This window comes from Phoxinus phoxinus (assembly GCF_949152265.1).
Source record: "Phoxinus phoxinus genome assembly, chromosome: 17".
In the NCBI taxonomy this organism is placed as follows: Eukaryota; Metazoa; Chordata; class Actinopteri; order Cypriniformes; family Leuciscidae; genus Phoxinus; species Phoxinus phoxinus.
Window position 1 is genome coordinate 5013403 of NC_136892.1, and position 25831 is coordinate 5039233.

Genomic DNA, 25831 nt, shown 5'->3' on the forward strand with positions numbered 1-25831 from the left:
CTCTCTCTCTCTCTCCTTCTCTCTCTCTCTCTCTCCTCTCTCTCTCTCTCTCTCTCTCTCTCTCTCTCCTCTCTCTCTCTCTCTCTCTCTCTCCCTCTCTCTCTCTCTCTCTCTCTCCCTCTCTCTCTCTTCTCTCTCTCTCTCTCTCTCTCTCCCTCTCCTCTCCCTCTCTCCCTCTCTCTCTCCCTCTCTCTCTCCTCTCTCTCTCTCTCTCCCTCTCTCTCTCTCTCCCCCTCTCCTCTCTCTCTCTCTCTCTCTCTCTCTCTCTTCTCTCTCTCTCTCTCTCTCTCTCTCTCTCTCTCTCTCTCTCTCTCTCTCTCTCTCTCTCTCTCTCTCTCTCTCTCGCTCTCTCTCTCGCTCTCTCTCTCGCTCTCTCTCGGCCTGTTAGCAGGGCTAATGGCCAGAATGCCCACAGGCTCACTGGTGTGAGAGACACGGCCCTGGAGAGGCAGGCTTGTTATTCTGCCGTATTGTTGATCACCCCCCACTGAAGCCTTAGCTCTGCGGTGGATCTGAGAAGCAGTTTGCACATCGCTAGTTGAATACATTTGAGAGGAAGTCAGATTAACACTGCAGGATTACTGACAGATACAACTTCCCTTTTGAGAGAAATAAAAAGTCTAGACTTCCCAAAATATTATGATTGTGCTTCTAACTGGGACTGGTCACAGCATATTGCTGATCTATTGTTGGTTTGACTGCTGCTATTGCTCTCCTCATTTGGATAAAAGCTTCTGCTAAATGATTACATTTTCCCTAAAATAAAAAGGCAGGCAGCAAAAAACTAATTTAATCTCACGATTTCCAATCAGAAAGCGATAATAATATCATATTGGGTAAATGTGTTAATAATTGCATTAAACATGCTTAATTAATATCTTAAAGGGTTAGTTTCACGTTTAAAAATGATATCCCTCAAACCATCATAGGTGTATATGACCAAACACAATCAGAGTTATATTAATTTATATATATATGGGAGTGAATGGTACTGAGTTTTTGAGGTTGACTCGTGTACGGACGTTACCGGAAGCCAGTGATTATAGTTTATGAAGGCCTTCGCTTCAAAAGGCCTTTATTAACCCCCTGGAGTCGTATGGATTAATTTTATGATGGATGAATGCACTTTTTTGGCTTCAAAATCTAAGGTACACTGTAAAAACTGTAACCTCCCCAACTCAAAATGTTCTAGTGATTGGTCACATCTAAATTTTTCCAATTGGCCCAAGTGAAATTCTGCAAATTGATCAAATTAAATTAGCAGAATTTCACTTGGGCCAATTGAAAAATTTAGTTGTGACCAGCAGTCACTAGAAAATTTTGAGTTGGGGAGGTTAGATTTTTTTTTACAGTGTACTATTCACTCCCCTTATAAAGCTTGGAAGAGCCAGGATATACCCACATGTTGATACTGTGAAAGAACAAATACTATGAGATGTTTGTCCCATACGATGCATTTTCATGTTTCTTATAGAGCGGTTTCCTCTGTCACCGTTAAAACGTGAAATGTCTTTAGAACTGGCTCTGGGTTACTTTTTTTTTTTTAGCAGCTCTCTTTTCTTTTGGGCTTAAACATTTTGAAGGATTCTCCGATGAATAGTTTTGTCTTTTAGATTGTTCTTTTGTTCAGTTCCGGTATCTCCAAAGACACCCGTCCTAATTGACTCATATTAAGACAGTAATTGGAGCTGAACTTGACATGTCTGTCCAATCCCTGAGGAGAATTATGTCATTCGTGTCACTTCTCCTCCTCACTTTTTATGAAATAGAAAGGGATTTCTATTTGTGTTTCTGTGTTAAAACTTGGTTGGTTTTGGCTGATTCAAAACATTTATTATGAATATGGAATGTTCATGGTAATTAGGCCATAATCAGTTTGAAAAATTAGCGGCCCAAAGCCTATGTTTTAATATGCGTAGGATTTATTGCATCTTAAAGAAAACTTTCAATTTAATGTCAAATAGTGCTGACCTTTATTCGAAAATTATCAATATACAATAATGACTTAATCATGAGAATGTTTTGCAATTATTCAAATAATCAGTATTTAATTGGTAATCACACCCCCTTGCCTCTGATTGGTCCACTGATTTGAAAGGGATGAGGTGCGCTACATCAAAACGGCACTGCATCGCAATGGTCAAAAACACATTTCCATCCATAAAGTATGCTTACATAGGATAATGTTATAAAGTAGCGCAATGGCATGCCGAAACATGTTCTGTGTGAATTGTCTGTACGACACCAACATTACCTCATGAATTACAGACATAAACCGAAACCTTAACTCAATACCGATAGTTTGCTGTTAGCATGTTGCTAAGTTATTGGCGTGATACTGTAATAAAGAAAAAAAAGTATTTCACGCGAAAATATTGCTTACAATAATCAATATTTAATTACACCGATCAGTCTTTTTGGTTATTTTAATTCCTTTGTGTGTAAAGCACTTTGAATGACCATACTGTATGAAATTTGCTATATAAATAAACTTAATTTTTGCCCTACATTCTGGGATTGCCTTCTCTGGAATGGACATGCAATTCTGCTTTGAAATTTCTAAAACAAAATATCTTATGTTGTCTAGCTTATGGGACAGCATTTTCATCACTCATCAACATTTTTACATGCCTATGATTCCTTAAGCTGCAGCCTCAGTCAGCGAACCGAGCGAGGCCGTATTTACGTCTGAGGAAACAGACTGGCATTGACTCCTCACGGATATTGAATAAACACCCAAGTCTTTTCTGTTCCCTTGACATCCAATGCGTCACTGTGATTTTCCCAAGCCTCTCCTCACCCTGTTTCACCGCTGTGTGTCTGTAGCAAACGCTTAGGAACAGATGAAGCTTAAGATGACTAATCCCACAACTGCTTGTTTTTTTTTTTGTTTTTTTTTCAAAATGTCTCTGCTGTTTCCCTCCGTACTAGGCTGGAGCCGAGGTAATTTTGAAAGCAGATGTCTAAGGTATTATTTATCTAATAAAACTAAAATTGGGATATCTTTTTTAACACTCTCTGTGGTTAGCCTTGGTTCACATCTCATAACAGAGTTACTCTGGGGGAAATGAGTCCTCCGACATCTCAAGCTCAGGGATGCATTGATTTATTTATTGACTGGCATCACTGCTTTGTGGGAACCGCTGTTATGCGGCAAGAGTAGATGAAACTGAGAGTCCCAGAACCCCTGAGGAAATTGTGACAGATGGGCTGCTCACACATATGGAGAGGAAAGTGGTCTGGCTGTGTTTGTAGGCGATTGTTGCTGTTGCAGAGGCAGCAGGACAAGGCCAGGAACAAGGGAATAAAGTCTTATTGAACCAAATCTGCAGGATCCCAGAATGTGTACCAAGGTTACATTCTCCATTAGGATGTTCGGATTATAACGTCATCCATCTCCTTCCAAAATATAGACAGATGCTATAAACCAGCAGGTTCAGGTATGGACCGAAGACTCAGTTGAATACCTGTGACTGTTTTGAGAGTATTGGCTGGGATCTATTTTTTTAACGATTGCAATTGTTGCAGTAATCATGAATTATTGAATGGCACGATTACATGTTATAATTTCTGTGTGAAGGCGGTGGTTCAAATGAAAATAGGTTAGATTTTTCCCAACAACAAACCCTGAATTAACAGAGACCTAAAGCAACCGTCTTCAATCAGAAGTCTGCCAATTAATGTTTGATCACAAATATTTTTTGGTTAAACTCCCCCTGTGGTGAAAATTAATATTTTAATGTTGTTTGTATGTCTATGTGGTGTTTTTAATATGCTTTAAGACAAACCATGTGCAGATTCATAAGTCGACAGCATTGCTGAGTATTTTCTCCTTAAAACTGCAGTGAACCAAAGACAGTCTGAAAAACACGGTTTGAAATCGCTGGTGTTTCTGACGTCACAAACGACCTTGAATCCAATCAGATCAACGTGTGATCGTCAACCAGTGGATCTCTGAGCTGAGTGAGTGAGTGGAGGCGGGGCTCATTTGCATATTTATAGAACTGCGTATACTTGATGAGGCAAGGCTGTAGAGTTACATTCAAGTTATTTTAAGGCATGATATTTTTTCCAAGGAAAAAATGCTTAAAGGGATTGTTCACCCAAAAATGTATTAGCCCATGATTTACTCTGAAGCCATCTTAGGTGTATATGACATTTTTCTTTCAGACGAATACAATCAGAGTTATAAAAAAAAAATGTCCTGGCCTTCTGAAGTGAAGCCATACGTTTGTGTTTTTGTTTAAACCGCGAGAGGCGTCTAACATCATCATAAGTCATGCACATGTCACGGGTTACTCTTGTATCACTCTCGTAGTATGCGTACGGTCGTCTGGCGGAAGCTAGTTATTTTAGTTTAGTTATAAATATGGGTATTTTTCTTACAAAAACCCATGGCTTCGCTTCAGAAGGAATTTTTACTACCTTTATTAATCCCCCCTCCCTTTATAATGGATGGATGCACGTTTTTTGGGCTTTATAAATATTAAAATTAAGTATTCGTATCAATGTATTTTTATTTATTTATTCTTTTCTAATTATTTGTAAAAGTAATGACTTAAATGTCTCCCTATTTTGCTATTTTTGTTATGGTGGAGCCGTTGCTTACACATTAAAATACACATCACATTTTTTTTTTCTCTCTTATGGACACATCAATCAGTACAAATAAAATGTGAAATGTTTGTAATCTTATAGCTAAAGTTAAGTGAATTATTAGTAAACTTGAAGTTCAGATGAATTGCAAAATTAAAATTTATGAGAAGGCTGCAAATCCATTTAAGTAATTGTGATTAAAACCTAAAAAAAATCTAAATTTTAAGTAATATAAAGACAGTGATGCGTGTGCAACAACAATAACGTGCGTAGTTCTAATCTTCTGTCTTAACAATATAACTAATATCAAAGGCTCTCAATGTGTCTGTGTTTGGTACATTTTGAATCAGGGGTTCCTGCTCCGTGTCTCTATCACCTAAAGGGTCCTTGTCCTGAATAACATTGATGACCCCTGATGTAAGATGTTAAATGTAAGATAAATGAGGCATAAATACAGTCTAAAGAGGAAGTTGAGAAGAAATTTAACAAAGACCATAAACACAATGATGGGCAGACGGCGGAAACAGGTTCAAGTGTATGATGACGATGACCCACATAGTTTAAAAAATATTCACAATATGATAATAATTGCAGGTGGTTTGAATAATGAAACACTGACCTTGATACTATCTGAAACTAAACTAAACCAAATGACCGGTCCAGATGCTCTAAAGGGCATTGGTTTAAAAGAGTGTTCAGAACAACTGGGCTATGATACCTGTGGACTTCCTGTCTGGTCTCCTTTTCAAAGTCAACTTGTAGTTTTCTAGTTGATTAGTTCACAGTGTGTCTTGTTTGCCATTTACCTCTTGTGTATTTAAACCCCAGTGTTTCCTGTGTTATTTTTTTAAGTCTTGTCCTGGGATGGTTGTATCGCCGGTGTACTCAGTTCTGTCCCTTGGTTTTTTGGTTGTTTTTCCTAGTCTGTAGTTGTGTTTTTATCCTGTTAATAAACTCTCTGCATATGGATCCTAATCTCCCTCGTTTTTCTGAGTTCAGCCAACGTTACAGAAGACTCGACCAATAACACAGGAAACACTGGGGTTGGCCAGTTATTTTGAGCACATTGGAAACCTTGTTCAGTGGTTTGACAATGCTCATCTACAATTGAACATCGAAAAGACAAAGGAATTATGTTGTGGGAATCAAAAACTGACAGGAATGGATGATGATCCATTTACATTTTACAATTTACATTTCAGGATAATGTGTAACGCATGCATAAGAAGGCAAGACAACGTCTAGGTCCACGCAGGAAATTAAGGCGTTTTAATATTGACAGGTGGACACTGACCATGATTTGATAGATCAATGATTCAAAGCATTTTAACATGTAATATAGTTTTGTGGTATGGCAATTTAACAGTGAAACTGAAAAATAAATGAACAAGTAATTCACTCTCTCCCCGCCAGCGTTTTTGAAAAAACTTGCCAGCCAGTACCAACAATTTTGATAATTTTCACAAAGTTTCATGGCCCCCATAATATATTTTTTTTTTGAATATCTGAACATACAATAAACTAAAAGAAAGAACAGACCCTGCTCTTGAAAAAAAAAAATTATATTCTAGCTTCATGCATTGTTTTTTATTTTCATAAAAATGTAAGTTAAGTTTCAGTAAAAACAAAATCAACATTTTGTGCAAAAAGCTGAGAAAATCACGTTTTTGTCAAATACTACAAGCAATGATCAAAACACAGATGGAGTAGATCGAGTCAACACCTCTAAAGCTTCACAGTCCTGTAGCTCGTCCTGATCGTCATTTCTTTAATTTTTTATATGCCGTTTAATGTTGTGTATCTGCTTACATATATCACTTGTTTCTGCTTCTTCTCCTGTGTTTTGATCATTCAGAAGATTTGTAATAGCGCCCCTACCTCATAACAGTGAAAGCCGGAAAATTCAATGGCGGGGAAAGAGTTAAGGAAGCAAACATGTTCAGAAACAGGATACATTGCAGGATTTTTTTTTCTTTTTTTCCCCTCATATTTCAAGGAAAAAAGGGCATTTGCATCAGTGTATTCAGATCACACCATTTCATCCCCTCCATTTCTGCTTTGATGCCCTCACTTCGGGCACAGACTGCGTATACCCTTGACTAAAAGGAACTTACTGTATAAAAGATAATGCAGTGGCTGTTTAAAAATGATTAACTAAGGTATTATATCGGTTATACATGTTGTTCATATCTGTGTTTGATTGTGTATATACAAGTGGATGTGTTGTCAAATAAGATCCACTGTTCCCACTTCAGATGTTTTTGTGGTGAAAGCCATTTGCTTGTATTCTAGTAAATGAGAAATAATTGGAGTGTTTGGATCAAAATCTCCAAAAACATTCATTTATTCAGCATCAGAGGAGGTGTCAGCCGTTCGTTAGTCATTCATTCTGGAAATGGTTGGGAGTTGGTTCCATATTTATGAACCTGGACAAACAAGCAACTTGTGTAGAGAGATGGTGGATCTTGATGAACAGAAGTACCTGGTAGTAAGTGAGACTTTAGAAAACAAATGATGTGTGCGGTGCCCAAGAGTGGATGGATTTAGTTTAATTAATTGTATAAATTTGATATGTTGTGCAGTCTGTTTTTTGTTGTAGTTGTTGTTTTTTACAGATTAGAGATACAAGATAATCAATTTGATAAAATTTCCTTTGACAAAAACTCAATGTCCATTCAGCGTGGCCATAAGATAAGGATGTTGTCCTTTTGGCTTTGCTAAACTGAAATTGTGGCCTCAAATTAATATAATACCAGGAGTGAATATTGTTGCGTCTCAATTCGCCTAGTTATGCACCCTAAAGTATGTACTCTTTTTGTGAAGAAAAAGTATACTTTTGAGTGTGTAGCAAAAAGTAGGCAAGCTTTGGGACATACTATCACGTCATACAATTGCGTCTGTAACGGTTGCTCTGTCACATCCTGTCACAGTAAACTGGCTTGTCAATCATCTTGTCACAGTCAAAATCCTCCATTTAATTTAATTTTCCTACCGTATCGGAGTGAAATGCAGAAGCACGTTGATCTGCAGTCGCGGGTCTTTCATGTGGAGACTCCTCATATTAATGCATAATGATGCGTTTAAAAGTTAATGGCCAAACGGATCTTTATAAAAGTCCACTTTTTTATTGCAGATGGAATATGACACAGATAACATGAAATAAATTTTTTTTTTTTATCAGGTTAAACTTTGATTAGACACTCAAAGCTTTATCTGAACCTCCCACCATCGGTTGCGCATATCCGCCATGTTTTATAGTTTTTTTTAAACTTTTTACTCGTGTTTGTAGTTCCTCCTCCAAAGCGCAGTGTGTTGCGGGCAATATTAGCCTTTAGAGTGAGCACGGATCCACACTTCGAGAAATCAACCATCCAGGGACTTCTGGCATGTACTCTTTTCAACATACTATACTTTGGGACACACTTATTTTAATCTCACATTCTGTTTAGGGTGGATAGTATGGACACTGAGACGCAGGGTCTGACATGGTCGACATGAAACTACATTTTATTTTAAAAAATCACCTGTCAAATTTATAATATACATTACATCAGCAATTATGAGAGTCAAATTGGACGACTACAGGGACTCATCGCAATATCACTCATTTAACAGTTCATCTATTGCCAAAATTCTCAGCTCAGTTTAGATTAGAAAATTATTGAAAATATTAAAATCAGGAATTTCAGAATCAGAATGCATAGTTCGTGCATAAAAAAATGTCCATTAAAAATCAACACGTTAAACGATGTTCACTAACCTGGCGAAATTTGTCAATTGGATTGGTGTTTATTCTCTTTAGCATGCAGTGTGACGTATTTCCCTCAGTTCCCAGATCTTTCCTATTCAATTCAGCATGTGAAGAATAAATTGATACTGACGTGTGTTATGTATTATGCACGTCATCGTCTCTGACAGACGGTTGAGGACAGCTGAGGCCGCTCAGGCTGCCATTTTCTCCCTCTTCTCGGAAAGCGATGATAATACATTGGGTTTCCAGGAAATGCGTGAACTCACTGGACCTCTGCTTCTCGTACATATTACCGTGTATTATGCACATTAATTTTTGACAGTCATCAATGTCATGATATTTAAATGATGTGGATGAAGTATCAGTTAACGGATTGATACCCATCAGTGTGTTATATCGATTTCAAAGTTTTTAATAGTTTTCTAATATTGCAACTGACAGCCAAGTTTTTGACGGTCTTGATAACATGCATGAGAGGTGAACTGTTTAATTTATTATTACTTAATAATAGTTCATTATTAAGTTAGTTTCTTGGCTTAAAGGGCACCTATTATGCAAAATTCACTTTTACATGGTGTTTGAACAAATGTGTGTTGGCAGTGTGTGTACACAACCACCCTATAATGATCAAAATCCACCTAGTGATTTTTTTTAAAATCCCCATAAATCATAAGCCGTCAGAACAAGCCGTTCTCAGATTCTGGGCAATGTGACGTACTTTTACACAAGCCCCGCCCACTACTGTTGACTGACACTGCTGTATTAGCATAGACCCGCCCTGAGTGAGCTGGACACAGTCCGCCATTGTTTCGACGCTGGAGCAGCTGTAGACTAGAGTGTCTCCGAAAGCGATTGAGGTGTTTTGTTGTTGGATGTAAGAATGAACATAGCAGTCTTCATTTACTCCTGTTGTTACTCGAGGATTGATCAGTACAACTGTTCGTGATCCAGCGTACAGTCTCCGAAGCGACAGGACTAACGTCACTGATCATGGCAGCAATGAACTGCGCGTACTTTATTACAGTTCAAATAGTTGTTTTACGGATATAAAGCTTACTTGTTTATTAAGCACCCCCTGAAAAGGTGTGTATAGATTTGTTTACTGTTAGTTATAACGAGTGTTTTGTGTAATTCGCTGTGTATGTTGATGATAATGAAAGGGAGAGAGAGAGTTTATGGATAAGACTTTAATGCACACTTCTTATAGTGTTTACTCAGCTCTCACAGTGATTTTCTGAAGTTAAACTGACGCTTCATTGTTTGTTTGATGTACAATAACTTCATTGAACTTATCAGTATATTTTTGGCCATCATTCGGACGGGGTCTTCTACAGCAGGCTTGTATTAATAGTGGATAAAAGTAGATGACAAATACGTTATAACCGTAATTAAACTAAACTATACCTGTTCTATCTCCATACAACATTTCTGACTCTGTGGGCATCACTGTCCGACTCTGGGTCGAAATGAAAACCGCTACTGAGAGTTTCTGTTTTGATATTATCAGATGAGATTGTCCTGGCTCTGAGCGTGAGCTGGCTCCGCCCTCTGCGCCGAGAGCAGTAGCTCATTTGCATTTAAAGGGATACACACTAAAACGGCGTGTTTTTCTGAGCCCCAAAAAGTGTCAATTTAAACATGCTGTAAAAAACGATCTGTTTTTGTATTTTGAGCTAAAACTTCACATACACACTCTGGGGACATCAGAGACTTATTTTACATCTTGTAAAAAGGGGCATAATATGTGCCCTTTAAATAAATTACGTTACCGAGACACTGACATGTTTGGATTGTCAAAAATGTTACACTCGGCAGTCACAAATTAGTTGTTTTTTGAAAATCAAGTAAATATTTTTATCAAAGTTGTTTTTATTGTCTTTTATAGAATTTCTTTTTTATTTAAACCCATGAAAATGCTGATCTTGTTAACAACTGTTAATCACTTTTTACAACTGTTTTTCCATTATTACCCCTTAGCAGATTTTGACTCATAAAGATTACGAGGGCACATTAATTTAAATGGAAATAATTCTGCGCACAGATAAATAATTTATTGTAAGTACTGTGATATCCCATTAAAAAAAATAATTTAAGTTTTGTTTTCAAGGTGACTTTATGAAAGTTGAGCAGCAGCAGCACTGAGATCAATGTAACACGCTGGTGAACAATGAGTTTCATTAATAAAAAAAAGTAACTATGTAACTATGTAAAAAGTATAACGTAAGTATTCATTTAAGTATCTATGTATCATTCAGCTACACAAGAAACATGTGTCCTTTATGAAGTTATTTACAATGTCCTTGAAACACTGGTTCAGTTAAGTGCCAGACATATAATAAACTGAGGGGGGAAAAAACACAATCCTAACCTTGCGTATCAGGAAGGATACAGTGCCTAAATTAAATTGTGCTATGATTATGGTAATTATACAAATGCATCTTGGAGGAACAATCAAAAACATTAGCAAAGTTCTATCAAGCTAAAAAACTCTTTCAAAATCCCCATTTGGACAGTAATTGTTTCTCATGTGGATATCTGTAAAAAAAAATTAGCATGGCACCTCAGTGATAAAACTCAGGCATTCAGAAGATGATTGGTGAAAAAGCTAGTTTTGTGATCCTATGAATGCGCTGCTTACCTAGTCATTGTCTAAATAAAATGTCACATGCTTGGAATAATAGAACAAAAGCATATTGAATAGGGTAACATTTTTAACTAGCAGATATCACCATGAAACTTTCGCAGTTGATTACCAGAAATGAGATATGATAAAAAATGTATTACAAGTTTTCTGTAATTTAATGTTTAAATATGCAAATTAGGCAACATCTAATTAAATATGCGCTAATTTGCATATATTTAAAAAAACTAAATCTGAGTATTGGATAAAGCCAGGTTCAAAATTATTGTTTCATTGTGTTCACATATTAGATGTGGAAAAAATTACAGAGGGATTTATGGATATCTACTTTTGTTATCCTGTAAATCAGAATATATGTCAACAGCCTTACAAAAATGATTTTCGCCATGTTTTTTGGAATAAAATTTTATATAAATCAGGCTAGGAATAATATATATACAAATCCCTCAGTAAATGTCTTCATAATATAACTAGGTACAAGACTGGAAGGTTTGGTGTATATCGGTGCGACTGAAGTGGAGATTTCAGACTTGGAGAATGAGAGAAAAGTAATTTTGAGAAAACGGGCTTTAAAGATTTTGCCCATTCAGCCCTTTTACTTTCAAGATTGGTTGCTGATAAAAAGGAAATTACCATATTTGGATCCGACAGCATTGTACAGGAGAGAGCGCTTTCTAGTGGTGTATGTGGTGACGGTGCAGGCAGCGACCGCGGAGCAGCGTGTTGATTTACAACGCCAACTTTTGTTGAATTTATGAGAAATCTACAGACGCAAATAGACAGTGTACTAAAATAAAGACCTAAATGTGTGTTTCGGACTTTTTTTCACCAGAAGTTTGAAAGAAGACATGTTATTGAAGACAAATATCCCAAAATCTCAATTGACCAGTGAAAAAAAAAAACTATGTTTTTGCCTGCCGTGTCTCGCCTTAATTTAATAAAAGTATCCGATTTAAATCTCCAGTTTATTAAGCAGCTTGGTTTATATTTTGTATATTTTAAAATGTTATTGCGTACCTGCTTTTCCGCTATTCTTCTTTGCCCCTTTTGTTCATAACAGCTCCCACTCGCTGAGGTGGAGCAGTGAATGTTGTTCTTGTAAATACTTTCCAACATTTCAGTAATAAAAGTGTATCTTTAAAATGCATGCAAATCAAAGTGAAGAGCAACAGTTAGTGTACAGTGCTCGGCAGTGGTCAAAAAGGATTTGAACAGTGATTTATTTTTAAATAGATCTCTTCTTGTCAACTTAGAGATATGGATTCGAACGGCAATTCAATTACCACATGACCTTGGTGTTTGTCAAAAAAACAGTAGGTAATCTGGCAGGGGATTTTTACACGGGTGGTGGGAGAAAAACACTTACATTCTGGATTTGAATGGAAATAAAATCAACTGTAAATATTGAGAATACCTTACATTCCCTCCCATGAGAAACAATTACCGTCCGAATAAGACTAAACATGGAGTCACAGAGGTTAGCAAATGGTGACCTGAACTGCAAAACACTCAGGTGGGAGAGAACTGCAGCATTTATCAAAAGGCAGTGGAGAGGCGGCGAGTATTATAGACCAAGCATGATGGAAAACCAATAGAGGAGAAAAACACGAGAATAAAAGAGGACAGACTCAATACAAAAATAATAGAATCAAACAGCGCTACTTTGTAGTGTCATTGATGTCTAGAGAGAAGAAAGAAGAAAATCTGTTCCCTTTCGTAGTCGAACTCAACACTGCGTCTTGGATTGACCGTCAGTGTAACCGGTGTGTGAAGCAACTGTGAACATGCCATTTTTTTCATTGGCTGACAAGCCCTATAAGAGGGCATGATACTTTATTTTGTCTTCAGGCCGTTTGTATAAATAGCGTGTGGTGAACGTGGAATTATGAAGAAACCAAGCAAGCGATTCAGGAAGTGTGTGCCTCCATGTCCCAGGTTTTTGACAGCTGAGGACACACACAACCTGTGCGTTTTGTGCTTGAGTGCGGAAGCTCTGCTCACGTTTAGCCTGATTCTCGAAGAATTGAGGACAAGCATCTGCACCTCGCGGCTAGGGCCCCACTGTATGCTGAAGTCAGGGGGATCACAGGTTGAGTTTGGCGAAAAAGGAATAGCTCTTTCACATTCCTCAATCTCTAGCAGAATCTGATCCACATGTTGCTGACACCATCCAGCCAGGAGGAGGCGGATGTGGTTGAAGTGGCGTAGCGTCGAAGATAACGTTTGTTCTGAGCCTTCTCAACGTCGCATACAGGGAGCTGTTGGATGTTATGGCCCAGACCACAACCAGATTGGATCTAGCGTGGGGTGTGGGAGACAGGAAACGGCTCATGGTAGACTTGATGAGCGTTTCCTGTCAGGCCATAATCATCTTTCCCCCATGAGCCTCGCCTTTCTTCCCCATCTCGCACGGAAGTGGAGAAATCGTGGAAGGATTGAGCGAGCAGGGATGTGTGAGGATGCCACCTGTAGAAGAAGCGCTTATGAGCTATCTCTCACAGGGCTATCTTCAGAGCTCTCACAGCTATCTTCCTATTTGAAGGCTCCTGTCCTGTCATCTAAGCCGCTACAGACTACTTTGTGTTTGAATGGCATGGCGTATGTAGCAGCAGGTCAGACTACACACTATGGCTGTGTCGCAGGCCTACCAGGCAGATCTAATAATAATTTTATATAGCGCTTTTCTAGGAACTCAAAGTGCTTTACATACTGTGGGAAAGGTGGGCAGCCATATTGCGGCAGAACGTCCACCACACACCAGCTTATTGGTGGAGAGCAGACAAGAATGATGAAGCCAATCAGTATATGGGAATGATTAGGAGGCCATGATGGACGGAGGCCAACAGGGGAATTTGGCCAGGATGCCGGGGATTTTTTTATGAGAGATCGGGATCAGGGGTTGTCTCCTGAAGCAGTCGCTGAACTGCTCCGTACCACAAACTTATCCCCCCAGGCCACTAATCAAACAGCCGCTACCATTGGTCGTTAAATGGAAGCAATGGTGGTAACGAAGAGGCACTTGTGGTTGAACCTGGTGGACATAATCATTTTCTCATTGATCCCCCCGTTCTCTCCCTCTGAACGTTTTGGCACGTCTGTAGAGACGGTGGTCGGAAAGTTTAGAGGTGAGGCCGCAGTCGGCCGCATTTAAAGTAGTACGTCCTGTACCGATACAAGTCTCCGCTTTAAGCCTCTAGGGGGTCCTGGCCTGTCACAGTCTGATGACCGGAGGCAGGGCCAGAGGCAGAGTGTCTCGTGCTCCTCCTCCCTCAAGATATAGAGCTCAGAGGAGGCGCGATGCTAGGAGGAAGAGCCAAGACCTGAGGGAGGTGATCAATAGAAAGCGGTTCAGCTAGGAAGACTGGATCACTGAGGAGAAGTTTCAATATCTCCCCCTTGAAAGTAGTGGTATCATCCAAGGTTGTAATTTAAAATATTCTCCCTTTGGAGAGTACTCTCTGAGAGCTGTGTCGAGCAAGAGGCTGTCATAGCTAAGCCATTTATTCCTAAGAGCTCTGTTCTTGGGGCTAAAATGGCCAGCAAAGGAAGGTTGTAACTTTGCTTACTGCAAGAGCATAGGAGCAAGGACATCTTCTATTATTGGCTGATGAAAGCTTAGGGAGTGTTACCACTAGGCGGTCTATGTGAGTTTTTGAATGAACGTGCCCTGGGTTGATGGTCTGACTGGTTAAATAATCCATTGAGTCAGCTAAGCCCAATAAGATTGTGCATATTTTCCCCTAGTGAGGCAGGCATTCCTTCAGCTTGGTGGAGGGGGTATTTGTTCCCCATAGTGTCAATCCAAAATGCAGTGTTCAGTTCAACTTCGAAAGGGAACGTCTTACCATTACGTCTGTAACTATGGTTTGCTGAATAGGGGAATGAGACATTGCGTCTTGATGCCATGTCTTGGGCCTGCTTGCACATCTCCTTCAGACAAAGAAGTTGATGACGTATATCTTGGGCACTCTCTTATAGACCCCTTTTCAGTTAGTAAACAATTTTTTTTGTGGGCGGAGCTTAGGTGTAGTTAGAACGATTCCCCTGGCCGCTTCACTAACGCCAGTTTGCAAGTTTTGTTAGCTTGTTTTTTAACAATGACTGGAGATAATCAGATTTTATCTTAATGTGTAAGGTCACTCACTGTCCAGGACCGCGATTGTTATTTGCAAAAGTTCATTTTAACGGAGGGAACCAGATTGGGCGACCCAAACACGCTCACTCAATGGGATGGACGATCTGACAGGATTAACGTTAACACTACCTCGGTTGAGTGGCCTAACATCTACACCTACCTGATAGAGAAACCAAGCATAAAGAGAAACTGAGGGCATATTAATCTTTAGATTCCTATAACTATGTGTTGAATGGTCACGCACAAGACTTGTGTTGTGTGGTACAATCCGAAGCTCTGTCTAGTCAGCGCCAAGGCCAGAAGATGACCATGTAAAGAGTGACATTAAAGTGCAATTTTAATGATGTGAATATTTTCTAGAAATAAAAATTCCAGATACAGCAAATCCATTTTTTAATTAGGTATTTGATTATTCTTTCTTACCAGGTTCTTCAAAAAGTCTAGTCACAATCAAACGCAACAATGTAGGCTATAGAATCATAGATGATTCAAAAATAATCACAATAGTTTAGAAAACATTATTCAAATTAAATTTTTTTTTTAATTGGAGCCTGTACTCTGTCGATTATTGCACCCAACAACACAACAAGATGACATTTAATTATAATAATAATATTTTAAGCTCCTTATTATGTAGCCGAATCAGTGCTGGTTTGTACTGGCTGCCTCTAGTTTTTCCTTTGTTTTGCCTCCAGCTAACGCTGTGACGTAATTGTGACATCGACGCAAAAGGGGCCTATACTTCCGAACACTGCTAATGACATCAAAGACTGACGATGGTTACCATGACCATGGCTACAGTCATAACCTGATTTAAGTTTTAGTTTATGATTTTAATTTTTTGGATATGCATGTCAAGTTTTTTTGGGGCATGTAATAATGTGCTATCACATCATTCACGGAAGTTCATTGGAGAACAATGCATACTATAGGATAGCAACGTGGTGTTTTTACTAGTTGTATTGTGTATTTTAAAAGTTGTGTCATTAGTCACTAGCAAAATTGCACTGTTCTTAAATCTCCCCAAAACTCGCCATTTGCTATTAATTGTCAAACAGATAGTCCCACCCACCCCCAAACTCACGGCATTGGTTAAACATGTCACTGTTTGTCTGATTGCTCTTTACAAAGGGCATTTGCAGACCTGTAAATCAATTTTCCTTTTACTGAAATAGGGACTTCAATTGATACAATGTTGCAGTTTGAATCGCTTTACTTTCATTGTTCAGAGTGTGGGTTTATCTGTAGCTGTCCTTAAACATGTATAGATGTACAGTAGCCATCATTCCCAATATAACTGTTAAATAAGTTTGAGTGCTCAGATTATTGAAGCGAATCATTCTTTACCACAATGAGCACAAGCAGTTTTGCACAGATCTCAATATGAGCTGTTCTTAAAGGGGTCATGACATGAGAAACCAAATTTGCCTTGATCTTTTGGTATATAAGAGGTCTTTGTACCATTACAACGTCCTGCAAGTTTCATAGCTTAAGACGTCTTCCCCATTATAAACGAATCATTTATTTAATCAAGCTCTAAATACAGCTCGTTCTGGATCCATGGTAAGAAGTGTCGTCACGGTGCGAAGTGACGTACCAGCGTTTGCATATAGACCGCCTCCAGCACAAGACAACTACGCTTAAAGCGCAAGGCAACTACGCTCATTTCGTATCGTTGTCGCGGCCGCGCGCTGCGCGCCTCACAAGTGTTCAGTCGACGGACAGCGAGTGGGTCAGTGTACAGGGAAATTACGATGCCGCAGATGTGCTGTTCCTGGCTGTGGACAAACAACATCTTTGAATACGCTGCGAAAGATCCAGTCGTCAGGGAAAAATGGATGCACTTTATTTTTTGCAGACGCCTCAGTCATTTGAAGGATGACTGTTTTGAGAACAAATCCCAAAATGATGCTGGCTTTGCCAGAAAACTGTTGCTCAAAGATAAGTCCGTGCCGACTATTCTGGGCTCAACAACGACGACGCGAACTGTAAGTAATGTATTTAAAACTTTAAACTACTTTTTAAATACGCCAAATCCGCGAATGTTCTGGCTGGGGGCGTTAATAATTGATGCATAGGCACTGACGTTAGCCAATCATAACAGTGGGCGTTAACACTGAACTCTTAAAGGGGAAACCCCCAAAACAGACTGTTTGAATCAGAGGATGAGAAACAGGGTGGGAAAAGGTCATAAATCACTACATTTTAAAAGTTTTTTGTAAAAAAAACTATAGTAATACTATAATTGCACCTAAGGGAACATAATAATAAAATAAAATAAAAACCATGTCATGACCCCTTTAAAAGGACTTTTAGAAAACAAATTGTTTTGTACAAAAAAAATAACTAGTTATTTCGTAAACTTGCTTGAAAAGCAACACTGGCCTTTTTTCCTTTATTTTTGTTATGCTTAAACAAACAATTGCCAGTTTTGGAGAAGTATTGAAGTATTTAAATTGGATTACTCACCTTGAGCAAAATAATGATACGCTTTACAGATTTCAATTTACAGCTTGTAATCTGTAGTGGAATACATTTTTAAAGTAACCCTCACAACCCTGCCCACAACCTTGCTTTCAGGCAGAATCATTTAAAAGTGTATACCATAAATTGTAGTCAACCAATCAGATTAGGGCTTTCAAGACAGAGAAAGTACTTTTACGTTGCGTGCAGTATGCATGAGATGTTCATTTGGAGTGAGGCAAGTTGAAATAGGGGAAAGTATATAATTTATAAAAATATAAATATACATGCAGAATCAGCATAACGCATTAATACTCCTAGCACTCCAGAGAAGATGTGCTATTGAATAAATCCACCCTGGGGATTATGGTTTTCTGAACATAGATTAATCTAACCCCCCCCCCACCGCCACCACCCAAAAAAACAACATTGGGGACCAAGAAAAACAACAACAAAATGCTCTACAACCTTGAGGCTCATCAGTAAGGCACAATAATACACTTTGTGGGGGTGATGATGAAAAAACAAGCAGATGGTGGGATGTCTTGTGTGCCACAAACACGTTGACATTTGAGGCGGAGTGACCTCATTGTATGCCGATTCTGTCCTCAGTCTGGATTTGATTTGCCAGAATGAATCTTTTGAGACTCCCGTTCTTTCTTTTGTTGGGGACGGTAATGGAAAAAAAAAGTATTTGAATGTATACAAAGACAGTTAAGCATTAATAGACGTTCTGCTGCAAACCATAGCCACATTTCATGCAGGATTCCCCCCATAAAAACATACCTGAAAATGTCTCATCAGGAGGGATTTAAACCACTAAAGTGGTTCAAATCTAGAGCGTGAAAGGCACCCAGCCATTTTGGCGCAAGTCCCACCGCTTAGCAACATGGTACAAATGGGGCCAATTTTTGCCTAGGACATCAGGCTGTACACTTGTTTAATCTGTGCTGAGAGAATGAATAAATGGAGAGAGAGAGAAAAACAGATAATGGTCATGTGCTACTAAAATCAGTCCAGTTGATATTTTGCATCCTTGCCTCCTCATCACTATTTGTGCCCATCAGGCATCTCTAGTAATGTCATTCTTTACTACAAAGCTGCCCAACCACAAGGAAGACAACAAAATGGCCCTGTTCCAAACCCCGGTGGTCTGCTTAACCGTGTGCTGACATATCCAAAACTGGAATGGACCCTAAGTAACAAACCTGATAAGCTCTACATAGGCCAGACAAATAGTGCTTGCGTGAAGTCCACACAGTTGATTTGCAAGGTTTGACATTAGCATGTTGCTAAGCTAACAATAATGAGACAAAACACAAATATAGAGACAGTGCTGCAGTCCCATTTAGTCACATTTTCAAGATAAATGTTTCCCTAGTTAAAAAAAACCTATACCAAAATGTATTTAAAAAACATTTATTTCATGCGAAGTATACTACAAATCCATTAACATTTACCAACATATCACTTGAGACTTACTGATATAAATATTATAATTATCTTTCTTTGGAGTGCTTCTTTATTGCACAATGCACATTTCTTAATAATTCTAAAATGTGTTTTAATATCACTATTATGGATAGTATGATATTTGTCTTTCAATGCAAGATATTTAAATTGTATCTGAAGTATACTTGTAATAGTTCCACTTTAGCACAATCAACTATACTCAAGTTATCCAGAAATAGTGCTGAGGTCCAACTAAAGATATACTTTACATTTTTAGTACACAATTTGTTGTTACAATGTAGCAGACTTTAAGTATATCAATATCGAAGTATACCAACAGTACAATTGCATGGTATTTATAATAAGTATATGTAAATGTATTTGTAGTACACTTAGCATAAAATAAATGTATTTAAAATACATTCTGGTATATTTATTTTTCACTTGTGAAAGGGGGGAATCTCCTTAGCATCCACCTGGATGATGCGACGGCAGCCATATTGCGCCAGAACGCCCACCACACACCAGCTTACTGGTGGAGAGGAGACCGTGATGAAGCCAATTCGTATATGGGGATGATTAGGAGGCCATGATGGACCAATGCCAAGGGGCAAATTTGGCCAGGGTGCCGGGGTTACACCCCTACTCCTTTTCGAAGGACATCCTGGAATTTTTATTGACCACAGAGAGTCAGGACCTCAGTTTAACGTCTCATCCGAAGGACGGTGCTATTTGACTGTATAGTGTCCCCGTCACTATACTGGGGCGTTAGGACCCACACAGACCCCAGGGTGAGCGCCCCCTGCTGGCCTCACTAACACCTCTTCCAGCAGCAACCTGGTTTTCTCAGGAGGAGGTCTCCTATCCAAGTACTAACCAGGCTCAGCCCCGCTTAGCTTCAGTGGGCAACCGGTCTTGGGCTACAGGGTGATATGGCTGCTGGCTTTGTGTCATAGAATAAAATGTGAACATATCTTGAGCTTGTGTTTATGATAGACCTTGTTTTAAGTATTTAACTTCCAACCCCTTAAAAAAATATTGACTTCAGGACAATGGAACCGGAAGTGCTAAAATGCCAAGTTGTCTGCGGGTTTTAGCCTACAAAAATAGGCTAAAACCCTCTTGGGTAAAATAGTCAATTTTAATTAATTAACTATTTGTCTATGGTTTGATGTACTGCTACTGAATGAAATACATGTCTTCCAATGTTTATCCAGATGGATCAATCTGCTTCTAAACACTCTCCTATTATCTTTGGCTCGGATCTTATGTCCCAAATTCTCCAATATATATTTGGTCTTGTATCAATGGTAGATTTTTTTTTGTTCACTTGTTTTTCATTTATTTATGCTTAAAAGTAGTGAAAACAAATCCTCCAGTGTCAGAAGACAAATACTCTTGGCAGTTTTGCTTTTCAAGCTGTTTTGCTGTTCAGTCGAATGTATCAGGATTATGTATGTGTAGACTTAGGTTTTGGCTAAAACTAGGTATCTTAGGAGACTGCATAATACTGCCTATTCTGGAACCATCTTTGTATCTGGTGCACACTTATGATGACGCTGTCTAGGTAGGCAGTTCACTGGTCATTGCAGCATAACCAAAATAACTAGAAACATTTCCAATCATCTGATATTTACTCAAACTTCTATTTCAGTTATACACCCTCTGTATTCTCAAAATCAGTTACTCTTGTGGTAATTTTGATACAAGGTTTGTAGTTTTTGATTGATTTAGGGTACATTTACACAGCAATGTTGTTTTAACGTACAGACGACAATATTGTTTAAACGTTGCCACATGGATCCGCAAACACGACTAAAAGTGCTGTATTCTGCTGCCAGGCCAGTAGTTGGCGACGTCACTTTGAAAAGAATCTATACGCCTATAGACACTTAGGCACTTTCACACTAGCACTTTTGGTGCACACCCGGGTTCGAATGACGTCAGAGTTTGGTTCGTTTGGATGATGTGAACGCTGTCTTCCGAACTCGGGTGCGCACCCGCGAACCGTACTCGAGTCCGCTTAAAAAGGGTGGTTCATGTGAACTCCAGTACGGTTTGCTGCTGATATAAACGCAACTGTACCAAATCGCGGAAGTGAACCACTATTGATGACACTACAGTTGGACACCGCAACATTGTTTAATCCCTTTTCAATGAAAATCTCTAAACTTATTTACATTTTTACAAAAGTATCTTTAAAATACAGTGTACTCGACTCGGACTCAAACACAGGACTCGAGACTCGACTCGGACTCGATCTCGGGTAATGGTGACTCGACTTGGTCTCGACTCGGACTCTTCATTGGTGACTCGGACTTGGACTCGGACTCGAACACTGGGACTCGAGACTTGACTCGGACTCGACAGTTGGTGACTCGACTACAACACTGTGATGACGTATAATGTATAATCAAACTCGGGTTCGGAACAGGCAATCGAACCAAGTGTGAAAGCGCCCTCAATATGCATGGTTCACATGACATCGTTTTTGTAGTTTACATGGAGACGAAAACGGTACTGATCCCAAATCAGCCAAAATGCATTAAACGTTTTTTTGAATGTGTAAACGGACTCTCAGAGGAAGGTTTGCAGCGCTTTGACAGCACAGGCGTTTCTCAATATCTGCAAGAGCTCGGAAATATTCAGATGTCAAATGGTTTTCTCTCATTTATCTCTCATTTTCGTTTGCATAATTCTAATTAGTCAGAGCTCAAAAACATCCATTTGCTGTGTCTGGGACTAAAACACTGAAAGTGGCCTCCCTATTTACAGAACTAATCACCCCTGACAAATGAATCTGGTCTGGTCGAGGATTGCCTCTGATTTTTTGTGTGGGCCACATAGATTTATTGTATAAGCTGCTTTGTTGAGACAAATGTGGTGTGACAGATTGAACTGCATCTTGTGAGGTGAATGTACTTGAAGATGACAGTGAAGTGAAAAAATTAGCACTGCTGGGGAAAAAAGACAACAGAGATGCGATCACACTATTGTCTCCACCGGACCTTTTAGCCCCAGTTCTGTCTTTGCAGAGGTTAAGAGAAAACACACCGCTTGAAGAGCTTGAAATCGGGTGTTGTTTTGCATTGGTTTGATTATTGCCAAGGTCCACATTTGAATCCATTTATTATAATATGTGAGAAAAACATATATGTATGTCTTTCATACATTTGTGTCATGAATCCAGCTTGAAACACTAGAAATAAATCACTTTTAAACAAATACACAATTTGGAAGAGTATACATGTTATGACCTTTTTGCAATTCAGCTAGACTTTAAAGACTTGTAGAACTGCTGGAGGAGCGTGTGATGAATTGTGTCTTTTTCCACATACAGGTGACCATCCTCATCGTACTGGCCTTGGCTTTTCTGGCCTGCATAGTGTTCCTGGTGGTGTATAAAGCCTTCACCTATGACCACACCTGCCCTGATGGCTTTGTGTATAAGGTAAGAGGATACACACAAAACCTTTCATTAAACACAACACGCCAGCGCTAAATAAAACACTTCTGTGCTACAAATATCTCAAAACCTTTGGAAAACTTTTTTTTATGTCCATTCTAATCTTATTTATAACTGTCAAATGTTATGAATAAATCCAGTTGCTTAGTGATGAACATTCAGTTCAAATGTCACACATACGTCGCTGCAAATAGTTGTTGAAAGTGATACTCAAGCCCACATTGTTTGTGGACAAAATTCCTGAATATATTTCTTTAAAGGGATCCTATTATGCCTTTTTACATTTGTCAGCTTTCTTTAGTGTGTAATGTTGCTGTTTGATCATGAAAAATTTCTGCAAAGTTACAAAACACAAAGTCCCTCCAGTGGGAGTTCGTCTCTATATCAGTGTCACTGTTTCTGAACTCCTTGAAACGCCTCCATTGTAGTCTTGAGTTTTTCGGGAACGAACACGTCTCAATAATAGAGTGCAACATAATTCTGCCCGTTGGTTCCAGAAGTATTTTTTCCCATTCATTTCTCCCATAGGGATTTTAAAAAAGTGTTACGCTATGAAACAAAGCCAACCAGCTGCAAGGTGAATCGTAGCATTACAAACTTTGATTTGAAGCAAAACATTATTTAAAAATCAGACAAAAATAAGAGGTACGACTGTGCTTGACAGTGAAATATATATAACTACTCATTTAAAATGTTTGACATATATATATATATATATATATATATATATATATATATATATATATATATATATATATATATATATATATGTAAACAATATATTAAGTTTATTGCAATCACTTAAAGGGGTGGTTGATTATGATTTCACTTTTCTAACTTTAGTTAGTGTGTAATGTTGCAGTTTGAGCATAAACAACATCTGCAAAGTTACAATGCTCAAAGTTCAAAACAAAGGGAGATATTTGCTTTTAAAGAAATTGCTTTTTAAGGACTACAACAAACGGCTGGTAGGAACTACAAAAGCTTCCTCCCGGGTTAATGACATCACCAAGCCTAAAATTTACATAAACCCCGCCCCCGGAACACGATTTATAGATTATCAAGACAGAATATGATAATCAATTAATAGAAGATAACTACACATAAGCTACATAAATTCATCAACTAACCATTCAGAAATGTCCTGTTGCTTCTATATGTTGTCACTTCTTCTTGAGTCTCTCCATCATTGTCTGACTCCGGTTTGAACATAAAAGGCTAAACGTTTTTGAAATTTTCAGTGCATGTGTGTGTGAGGTAAAAGGACACGAGCTGTTGAAGCTCCGCCCCCTGTGCCGGGAGCAGCAACTCATTTGCATTTAAAGGGACAGACACAAAAACGGTGTGTTTTTGCTCACCCTCAAAAAGTGACAATTTTAACATGCTATATAAAAATATCTGTGGGGTATTGTGAGCTAAAACTTCACATACACACTCTGGGGACATCAGAGACTTATTTTACATCTTGTGAAAAGGGCATTATACCACCATTTCCCTATAAAGAAAAATAATGGAGTTTTTTTCTTCCGCAACCCAAATGTTGCACTCTATTACTCATTTAAATGCATTCAACCATGAGTAGACCCAAAAAACAAAATCAAGACTTTAAAAAAGGGCATAATAGATCCTCTTAAACAATGAGTACATTCATCTATGACAGTGACAGAATATTAGTGATGTGTGTGTTGCACATTTGTCATGTTGAGGCATTGAAAATGATAATACTGCTTGTTCAACAAAACCAAGAGTCTAAATTCACAGTTGTAACGTTACACATTTACACTTTCTCAAAAGCACAAGCGCTGCATCCCTGCCTCTCTGGAGGCCTACTACACGGCCCAGGACGCCAACAGCCGCGGGCGCTTCTACACCGTCATCAGCCACTACAGCATGGCCAAGCAGACCACCTCCCGCTCGGTCTCTCCGTGGCTCCCTGCGGGCAGTGCCCAACATGATGCCAAGCCTCCCAACACAGACAGCCAATGAGATGTCACACACTGCTTTTTAAAGGGTTTTCATCACGTCCACCTGCATCAACGCCATTCCCTATTCCCCTAATATTTCTACAGGCCCATTTGTGTCTCATATGTCCATTGTTTAATTTTTTTTTAGCTGTGTAGTTTTAATCATATGCTTGTTTTTATTATTATTATTTATTAATATTTATTTTTGTTGTAATTTTTTATTTTTTTTGTATTTAATATTCAACTATTGTTTGTACAAAGGCATGACTCTGAAATCCTGTCAAGCGGTTTTCCCCACAATGTCTGTGAGTGTCAATGACCCATTGTCGAAGCAGAATACCCATAAGCCCCTTACAGTATGTAGTTAGGTAACAACAATCTTGAACGGCATGATAATAAATAGGGAGTTTTTGTGCTTTTTTTCTGAAACAACAGAAAATACACATACATGCTCTCACATTAGAATATGAAAACACAAAACCAACTCGCTAGACTCATTTTTATGTACGAGTACGACCCGTTACAGCATATTAATGACACATTGATATAGGCCAAAACTAAAATGGCAAAAAATACATATTGCAAATGTACAGAATGTTATGGTTCCTACTTTGAACCTCACTGTAAATAACTCATGAGAGCAATTACCATGTTGTGTATCTCCATATGATACATTGTAATATTCTCACTGTTTCTCAATGGATGGAGGTGTCTAGAGCTTTGCGACTTGCTTTAGCTGGTGTCTATGCTTGCATTTAACCAGGGGCGAAACCTTGGATTCTGAGATATGGTGAAGTGTCTCATCTGAATTCCTGCCAAAGCTTGATTTTCTGCTATGTTTGGTCACAAGTCTGCTCTTTTTTCCATTTTTATATTCGTTGTCAGAAAAAAAAGGGATTTTTGAAATCTTGTGCTGTTGTTAGTTGAGATGTAGCAAGCCTTGAGTATTTTTGATTGTGTATCCTTTAGGTCGAAAATAATAAAGATATACAAGGTGTTCAATTGTGTCTTTTTGCTCTTGTTTGTGTCTTTTGGTTCTTGCAGGGTAATGGATTTGCACTCGTAGTGTACTTCAAATATTCAAAGAATATTAATAAAACTGCAAATAATGTATCATTATTGAATTAAAAGATCACTTAAGGGCATTTAAAGTAAGCGCACTTTATAAGTACACTTTTATAAGTAACTTAGTAATTATGTCGAATTAAAATTTTTAACAATATTTGTCGTTCTTTGAAGAAGTACACATTTTGATGTTGACTAACATACACATGTAATGAACATGATTATACATTTAACTGTAGTGCATTATTCAATATTTAAACTTAATATATTTTACACATTCTAAATTGCAACTTCATCA

General features: G+C 38.4%; 1 protein-coding gene across 1 annotated transcript in view; it reads left to right on the forward strand.

The window, feature by feature from the left end:
• Positions 1 to 25468, forward strand: part of nsg2 (neuronal vesicle trafficking associated 2) — a 44023-nt gene extending 18555 nt beyond the window's left edge. Inside the window, exons 4-5 of the mRNA XM_079586542.1 lie at positions 22379 to 22489; positions 24299 to 25468. Coding sequence (XP_079442668.1) covers positions 22379 to 22489; positions 24299 to 24490 — 303 coding nt within the window. The 3' untranslated portion in view covers positions 24491 to 25468. The remainder of the gene's footprint in view (positions 1 to 22378; positions 22490 to 24298) is intronic.
• The last annotated feature ends 363 nt before the right edge of the window (positions 25469 to 25831 follow it).